Below are 9,356 nucleotides of genomic sequence, written 5' to 3' on the forward strand. Positions count from 1 at the left end.
GTAAGAAGTAAGAACAACAATATTTTATCTTTTCAGTTTTTATGTTTCAAATATACTGTCTTTAGGAGTATAATACAGCATCATTGTATCCAATATAGATGACTGACTAATTGTTGTATCAAGAAAATAATAATATTTTAAAATTTTTGTTGAGGAAAATCTGATTCTAGAATCAAAGATCTCTGATTCTCTGTGATTTGTATACATATATGATATATGAATATGGATATATCAGTTTGAAATTAGAAAATTTGTTGATAGATTTCTAAATGTTTAAGTGATATTACAGAATTAGAGAATTTGTTTAAAGTTTTGAGTTTTCTACACTGTGTCAAACAAGCAGGCAAGGAGGAGGTATTTCCTTTGATCCATAATTCATTATTTCCAATTTATTATTTGTTCATTTGTAGTTGTTCAATACTTCCCGTTTATTGTTTGTTTGTTTGTTTATTTTTGTTTGTTTTGGTGATTGTTACTATAAATGGTTTTCCTTGAGACGATGATATGATAAATTTCTTTTTGCAAGTTGAATCCTACATATATTTCTAAATCTAGAATGAGTGTTGGATTAGTTGGTTAAGGTATTTTATAAAACATAAGAATTTAGCAAAAAATAAATATATAATAGTAATATAGAGTGATAGAGGTTCCAACGAACCGAACAAATATAGGGTTAATATGATGATTTTGAAAACATATATCCAAACTACTTAAACAGATTCGGATTGTAACCTAAAACCCGACCCATGATACCAGTTCCACAAAAACCTGTCGAACATTTATGCTTCTGCGACTTCAAATCTGTCGAACATTTATGCTTCTGCGAGTTCAAAACACCCATGAATCGATTTTTCAACGCTGCGACTGTAAGATTCTAAGGCGCTTCCTTTTATCGTCTAATTTATTAATTTTTACTTCAGGTAATTGATAATTTGCTTCTGTTTTGTTTAAATGTCTTGATAAAGAAAAATCTCGGAGGTCTCAGAGGCTATGCTGTTGGTGCAGAGGGTAGGAATGTCTCTGATGTTCGAAGCCTGAAAATTGAAGGAGTTAAAGATATTATAGCCGTTGCTTCTGGCAAAGGTGGCGTGGGCAAGTCAACTACTGCTGGTAATTTCTCAAATTATGGAAATTTTGTTGTTGAGCTTTCGTAGATCATTGATTTAGGGTTCCGATCGTTAGGTAATTTGAATATCTTAATCAATGGATTTGCTCATTTCCTTGCCAGATAGATATGCCAATTTAACATTTCAGATCAAATATTGTGTTTTTTCAAACTCTGATTGATCAACCAATAAGATATAGATATTGATATAGCATAACTTATCATCCTTTCGCATTCCACAAACACATTATCACTAGTAGCGTGTTGACTCTGTATTTGCAGTTAACTTGGCTGTTTCACTAGCCAATAAGTGCCAACTTAGTGTTGGATTGCTTGATGCTGATGTATATGGACCATCGATCCCTACAATGATGAAACTCCATGGGAAGCCTGAAGTAAGTAAAGGTGATTTTGTTAGTTCTTAAAGTTTATAATGGCTTTTATTTATAGGAAAACAATAAACTTTGACCTCTAATGTATTTGGATCTTTTTTTTTAATCAATGTCAGGCAATAAAATGATTCCAATTGAGAACCATGGAGTGAAGTGTATATCAATGGGGTCTCTTGTAGAGAAAGATGCTCCAATTGTGTGGAGGGGTCCTATGGTATGAATCTTATATTTTTCAAGATTTTGATATACTTTTGTTATTGTAAATGGATATTTTCATAATAAGCATCTTTTATAGGTGATGAAAGCTTTAGAACAAATGACAAGAGGAGTTGAGTGGGGGCAGCTAGATATTCTTGTGGTAGATATGCCACCTGGCACTGGTGATGCTCAAATCTCTATGTCACAGAGGCTGCAATTATCAGGTACATGAATTGTTGTAATTATTTCAAAGTTTTTGGAGATTTGAATCGTTTTATTTTTTTAAGATAATACCATTTGTTGTGTTGTGGCAGGAGCATTGATTGTATCAACTCCTCAAGATGTTGCATTAATGGATGCTCGAAGAGGAGTGAAAATGTTCTCCAAAGTCTCGGTTCCTGTATGATAATCTCCAAAGCTTTTATGCTGTTTGTTAGTTAAGTTTACATTTTAGTGGGCATTGACAATGGATAGTTGATTTGCAGATATTGGGGCTCATAGAGAACATGAGTTATTTCAAATGTCCACATTGTAGCAAACCTTCTTACATTTTTGGAAAAGGGGGGGCCCGCAAAACAGCTGATGAAATGGGACTAGGATTTGTTGGCGAGGTACTCATTGTCACTGTTGATACTGATACTGATACTGATATTGATATGGATATACTGATGGGTAATGGTTGTAGATACCGTTGGAGGAGGAGATCAGAAGCGGGTGTGATGAAGGTGTCCCTGTGGTTTTATCTCATCCAGAATCTGCTGTTTCAGTAGCATATGGTGATGTAGCTTTGAAAATTATCAGCAGACTTCATGAATTAGCAGCAGCTGATCAACAGTTTAAACCTCAAATAAATCTATAACATCACCATTTTTAAATCTCTTTATTTGTTATATGTTTTGGTCACAAGTTATGTTGAATGAGAGAGGTCAAGACATACAACTAGTTGTAGGCTTGTAGCATATAAACTGAGGGAGTTCCTGTTCCTTACAGGGTTAAATGCTATTTCAGTCATGAAATAGCTACATATTCTCATTCATTGTTTTTATTATATAATAATTTGTTTTTTTTTTAATTATGACACTGTAATTTCATTTTTTTTCCAACATGAGTTTCAGATGCATATCTGAAGTGATAATTGCAACGATCAATTATGAGTGTTTTATGAGTCTATCATGCTTTTCTTGCTCAAATGGCTACAAGTCTACAACCTCCTGATAAATCATTTATTCAAAACAGTTAACACTTTTGGTTAATTGAATATAGATGAAAAGATGTCACTTTTCAACATGCATTTGAGAATGACAGGTTTTTTAACTTTAGGCGTAGTTTGTGAGTTGTATTTTCTTGTACTCGAGTTTGAAAGAAGTAAATGGAAAATAAACATTCATATCTTGATTTTTGGTTATCTAAGATCAACATAATCATATTTGAGCAATTAAATGTAGAGTTACTTGAGACAAAAAAAAATAGAACCGACTGATTTAGCAAAAAAACAGTATTTATAATTATTATTAAATATTTTGAAGTTGTGGCATGTCTGGTTTAACCATTATAATTCAGTTTTGTCAACCGTTGCTATGACAAATAAATCAAAGTGGTTACCACAATAGAACATTTTGTCAATGGTTTTAGTGAAATTTTTGGCACTAAATATTCAATTTAAGCCATTAACTCTGACAAAAATATCTATAGCAACCACTTTAACATAGAAAAAAAAAACTATGTAGCTTTGGTTGACAAAACTGAAATATAATGAAAAATAGCCAATATATGGTGGCTTGATATTTTAACTTGTTTAGGTGAGGTCCCTACAAAAAAAAAAAAAAAAAACGCCTTTGATTGGATTAAGGTTTCAAAATATCATTCAAAACGAAGGTTCTCAACACTAACAAATCAAACAAAGAAACAAACAATCTACCTAATTTCTAAACAAGAATATCCATCCAGTTACAACATGTTCCCATTCATTCATAACAGAAACCAATCTCACACAAGGAAGGACATTTCAATCAATACCCATAATTCCCTCCATACACGGGTCCACCATACTCGGCAGCAGGAGGTGCATGGCCAGTGGGGGGTGGCTGAGACGCGTAAGCCGGAGGAGGAGCATGACCAGGGTACGGATTATATGCTTGGGCAGGTGGTGGAGCACTTGCAGCAGAATTCTGAGCAGCAGTTGCAGCTTCCGCCACAAAATTCTAAATTCCAACCACCAAAAAATAAAAAATATCAATAACAGATGGATAAATTTTGGAGTATTTATTTATTTATTTACCTGAATTAATTGCTGAGCTGTCTGAACCTGTGAAGCAGATCCATTAATCTCAACAGTCATTTCATCAGGAACTCCACGTGTTTCTTGAATTGCAATTGTTGCACCACTTGCTCGTCTGATATAACTAATATTTGTGCCAGATGTACCAATTACAGCATCAGCATATGAAAGTGGGATCTGCATGTTATGCGACACCTACATATACATTTATGATTTCCATCTTCAATATTTTTCTTTTTGACTTTATAATTTATATGATTATTATTATTATAATACCTTTGTGACTATGGATTGTTGTGCCTGTGGTTGAGGAGTTGAAGTGTGACTGTGAGGTGGTCCCATGGATGGATCCCTGCCAAAGCTAGGCGGTGGGCCCTGCTGGCGAGGCTGTACTTTATCCATTGGTTGAGGCGGGTAAAAGTTGTCAAACTGGTGCTGCTGAGGTGGCATAAACTGATTGGCCCCAAAACCACCCGCGTTCATTGGGAAACCACCTTGAGGAGACGGGCCTGGGCCTGGGCCCCACGGTTGGGGAGGTGGCATCTCTTGATGTTGACGAGGATTTGGCATTTGCATCTATCAAAAACTCAAAACAAAATTAAAGGAATGGAATGGAATGGCTGATTCCATTGTAATCACAAGGGAACAACTTACTTGCATCTCGAATATCCCAATAACACTGCGATCAACTAAGAACTTTCTTAGATGAGTAGCAACCAGCTCAACAGCCTTGTGTACACCTGTCGCCTCCCCTTGTATCTCCACAACACTATCATCAGGTAAAGCAAAAATCGGTAGGTTTTCTGCATGTTTCCAAACATACATCAAAATTTATCATCCCAACAAAAGAAATAATTATAAATATAATCAATCAATCAATCACCTCCTATGACACGGATTTTACAATTTGAAGAATCTTGAATGGTTTTAATGGTGGCACCCTGTTTCCCTATCAAGCTTCCACCTTGTGTCCCTGCAACAAGAAGCCTAGTGGAGATGGTGGCAGGCTGGACACGTGCAGGATCACTGTCAGCATCCATCACACGTTGATGAACCTTCAACAAACCATCAATGGCAGGTGGAATTAAAGCATCTGGTTCCTCTTTTGCAGAAATCAACACCTATCAAGAAACCACCTTATTAAACTTTCCAACAATAATCGTATAATGATTGGATTACTACATATAGAAAGAAGCAATGAAAAGGATGGTAGATAGTAATAGAGAAAGCAAAAAAAAAAAAAAAAAAAAGTTAGTTACTTTCAGCCCTAGCCACCACTTTGCAACTACACCTAATAATGAGGTTCTGATTTGTACTATATACCAAAGATTTATCTTGTAAATTCTTGAGTGCTGCATATTGTGCAACCATTAATGATATACCTTACTAACTTTTTAGTGTGTTATTACCTATTTTAAGATGTTCTTGTTTCTTAACTTATGTGGATCATATTTTGCTTTTTTTTTAATATCTGTTTAGTTTTTAATTGATTTTATGTTATATAAGATCCTAGTCTTTATTGGTTTTTGTTTACTTGTTTGACTAGCACAACAAGTGGCAAGACATCAATCCATCCAGTTCCAAAGTTACCTGCCAGCCAATCAAATCAGAGTAACTTTTGATTTTGATGCTCAATGTCAATGTTGAACTGCAATCTGGATCTTTGGTTGTCTTCTAATTGGAATCGAAATGGTTCCTTATATTTGAGAGAACCTGCACACATTCATCTAAGTTATTGGGATAACATAAACTTATTTAGATTTAACCTCTCATTCTTCACTCTTCATATTCTTAATTCTTGTTTGTAAATTGTAATTTCACTCTTCTCATGTTTTCTCTTTGGTTGTTAGTTACATTTATTTTACATCTTTATCTTAACATTCCAGTTTCTTTGATAATTATATATATCATCTTGCATTTATTTATGATACATTCTTTTAAGTTTTAACAAACCCCTTCCCTTTTTTGGTTCTCAAGTATTTGACATTGTGTGTTGGTTTACTTTTATTTATTTGTTCCTAATAGGTCCATATCAGATTGCATTAAAACAACAACCAATATCACACTTCAAATCAACTCTATCTAGTCAAATTCCAGAACCAGAGACATATACCACACACACACTATAAGAGATTGTTTCAAGAAGTATATAGGCATCTAAAATATTAAACACAACTATGCAACTCCATTACCTTAAATTCTACATGATAGTTGAATTTATATTTTGAGAGAAACAAAATGAAAAAAATTTCTTGAAAAAAAAAAACTTACAGTTCTTTCAGTAGTGCCAGGAGGCCCATCAAGAATTTTAATGCGGGCCCTTGTTTCTTCACAGGTTTTCTTTATGTACTCTCCCTTCCGACCAATGATGCCACCAACTTTTTGCACAGGAACCAACAGCCTGAAAACATTCTCTCCAGGCCACCCTGGCCATTTCTTTTCCACAGCACCTTCTGCAACAGTGTCCACTACAGCAGTACCTGCCACGTCAGCATCCTCCACATCAGCACCACCTTGTTCTTCCTCATTATCTTCATTATCTTGAGTTTCTACAGCATCATCCTGCTCATTCTCGGGATCTTGAATTTCAACTGGAACAGAGTTCTCAGGCATTGCCTCTGTCTCATGTTCACTGATGTTATCCTCTGCCATTTTCTAAAAGATTGAAATGGATAAATCAAGTAAGCTCATCTCATATATCCAAACCCAAAAATAACACCATAAACCTTATATAAACATCAGAGAAATAAGGACCCAAACCCTAATTTAAAGAAGTAAAATCACACAATCAATATGCGCACCCACTAAGGACTTATGAACAAGCCATAGACAGTTAGCAGAACAAAAAAGGTTATTATTCTAAGGTTGTAGGAAAAACTTCAAAAGAAATAACATACGCAGCTACAATTTGGCATTGGCAAATGTAAGAATTGTTGTGTATTCTAAACTTATTTATTATAGATTTTATAGCTAAAAAAAGTTAATTAAAAGGTGGTACATTTTGAAATTAGGTGGCTGTAAATTAGCAACCGAATGCATATCCTACAGCACCTTCCGCAACTAGAAACGTATACTGACTAAAATCCCTAAATTGAAATGCTTGAAACGAGGGATTTGTCGATGAAACTTCTTAAATACAATTGCATGCATCTGTACAAAACCCTAGACGGAAAATTAACCCAACCTATCAAATTTCAACAGCCGACAAATGGCTACGTGTTTTAATCTAAAAAAACAAATCAATTCACCAAAAGATTCCACGGGAAGATGAGAAAAACTAGGCAACTACGCAATTACATAAATTTTCGTCAAGAACCCCATACAGATCCATATACAAATCAACAAGCGTACGTAAAATCAGAGTAGTAAGATAACAAACTTACCAGGGTTTAAAGTGAAGTCGATTGTCGATGATTTCGTAATTGAATGAGCGGTATAGAGACGGCTTGGCTGCGCGTTGTGGAGAATCGAATGGCTTTTATCGTAGTTTATGGAGGAGAGAATAGGGATTCATGTTTGGATAATTTCTCTTTGCACCCTGCATATTTGGTTTTATCAAATATGACCCCACAAACTTTTGACTTGCCACGATCATTCACCATTTCACTGGTAGTGGTAACTAGAGATGCACAAAACCCGATCCGATCTGATCCGGATCCGAACCCGATCCGGTTTCGCTTACGTCATCAAAAATCTGATCCGAATCCGGTCAAAATCCGATCCGGTTCCAACCAAAATCCGAATCCGATTTGAAACCGGTTTAAACCGATTTTAGTGGGTTTTAATCGGATTTTGGGACGGATTTGGATCCGGTTTTTAGCGAATCCGGTTTACGATCCGGTATCAAATCCGATTTGGAATATAGGATTAGGATCCGATTGAAAATCCAGTTTTAAATCCGATCCGATCCGGTTTGGTCAAAACCGGTTTTGACCCAATCCGGTTTCGGATTGGATCCGGTTTTGAATAGTGAAACCGGTTTTTGTGTGCATCTCTAGTGGTAACCACTAACCAATTAACCATTAGTATTTGAAAAGAAAGTTTTAAATTCACACGCTTGTATTTTGACCAAGGCGATAGTAGTTTGCTTTTCATTTTTTTTTCTTTTCAGATTGTCACGTATAAACGAGTCTTGGCTTTATGAAATATGGGCATTTCATATAATTCTCAAACAAAGAAATATGTTAGAATAAAGAAAAAATGCCAGAACGTTCACATATCTTCGATTATACGATAATCATTTAGCAACAAACACGTCAGAAACAATGTCGTAAAGTTCACATGTCTTTTATGATTCTCAAAATGATAAATATGTTTCAAAATCTACGATGAATAAAATGTGTGAAATTTCTAAACTAACGATTCTTTAGAACAAGTCCTTATTGCCTAATAAATCAATTGCTTACAACCGAAGTGATGCAAGACTCTAGTCGTACGCTAAAAAGCACACCTCCGAGAAGAAACCTTGGTGGTATGCCAACGTTTGCATTCGGCAGAGAAAAAGACCATCGTGTTTGATGCCTAGCCGTGATTAGGATCGTCGATCAACAAGACAATTTTTATTGATAATATTTTTAACGATGTTGTTTTGATAAGGTTAACGTATAGTCTATATTATATATTTTAACACAATAAGTTGGTATAAGAAATAGACAAGAATATATATATATATATATATATATATATATATATATATATATATATATATATATATATATATATATATATATATATATATATAGGCGACTAGAAAGGAGCTAGCGAAACGAAACCAATTACAAAAGAATTGCATTAACCGGATTTTGAAGCCCAGTAGTCAAGTTAACCAATAAAGTACAAAGCCGAAAAAAGATATATATATATATATATATATATATATATATATATATATATATATATATATATATATATATATATATATATATATATATATATATATATATATATATATATATATATATGAATAATCAATAACCGAATCAAATACATTCTTAGTCCTACAGTTTTTAATTATGAAAACTTTCGAGTTTCGAAAAAACCACATCACGCACAAAGAATCATGAGAAGCGCCTCAACTCCTTCCTTTATAGATCGAGATAACCTCAACAAACCCACCAAAACAAAGAATTCTTGAACCGTGTTTACATTAGGCAAACCAGTATCCATCCACGTAGTAATCACACTCCACGTTCTAGTCACTATTTCACACTTCAAAAACAAATTATAAATATATTCACTATAATATATTATCTATCTATTATCTGTAATCTATGATCTATAAAACTATTATATATGTGTATACTATATTAAAGAAGAGACATTTACCTTTTCACCATATGTATTTAAAACTCATGACTCCTCAATTTATTTTTAATAATGATTA

The 9,356-nt window shown here is 34.1% G+C and overlaps 2 protein-coding genes across 2 annotated transcripts; one reads left to right on the forward strand and one right to left on the reverse strand.

The window, feature by feature from the left end:
- The first annotated feature begins 714 nt into the window (after positions 1-714).
- On the forward strand, positions 715-2,767 carry INDH (INDH1(iron-sulfur protein required for NADH dehydrogenase)). The gene is made up of 8 exons (XM_079003937.1): positions 715-866; positions 966-1,110; positions 1,388-1,510; positions 1,614-1,711; positions 1,793-1,919; positions 2,010-2,095; positions 2,181-2,306; positions 2,381-2,767. Exons 1-8 carry the CDS (start codon positions 747-749, stop codon positions 2,552-2,554), a joined length of 999 nt encoding a protein of 332 aa, XP_078860063.1. The 5' UTR covers positions 715-746; the 3' UTR covers positions 2,555-2,767.
- A 748-nt stretch (positions 2,768-3,515) lies between these two features.
- LOC145055580 (flowering locus K homology domain-like) lies at positions 3,516-7,504 on the reverse strand. The gene is made up of 7 exons (XM_079003938.1): positions 7,357-7,504; positions 6,245-6,628; positions 4,857-5,094; positions 4,628-4,776; positions 4,250-4,549; positions 3,974-4,168; positions 3,516-3,896 (listed from the first exon to the last, which is right to left on the reverse strand). Exons 2-7 carry the CDS (start codon positions 6,623-6,625, stop codon positions 3,705-3,707), a joined length of 1,455 nt encoding a protein of 484 aa, XP_078860064.1. The 5' UTR covers positions 6,626-6,628; positions 7,357-7,504; the 3' UTR covers positions 3,516-3,704.
- Between the last annotated feature and the right edge of the window lie 1,852 nt (positions 7,505-9,356).

Source organism: Lactuca serriola, chromosome 5 (assembly GCF_051521515.1).
Source record: "Lactuca serriola cultivar US96UC23 chromosome 5, Lser_US96UC23_V15, whole genome shotgun sequence".
NCBI classification, from domain to species: Eukaryota; Viridiplantae; Streptophyta; class Magnoliopsida; order Asterales; family Asteraceae; genus Lactuca; species Lactuca serriola.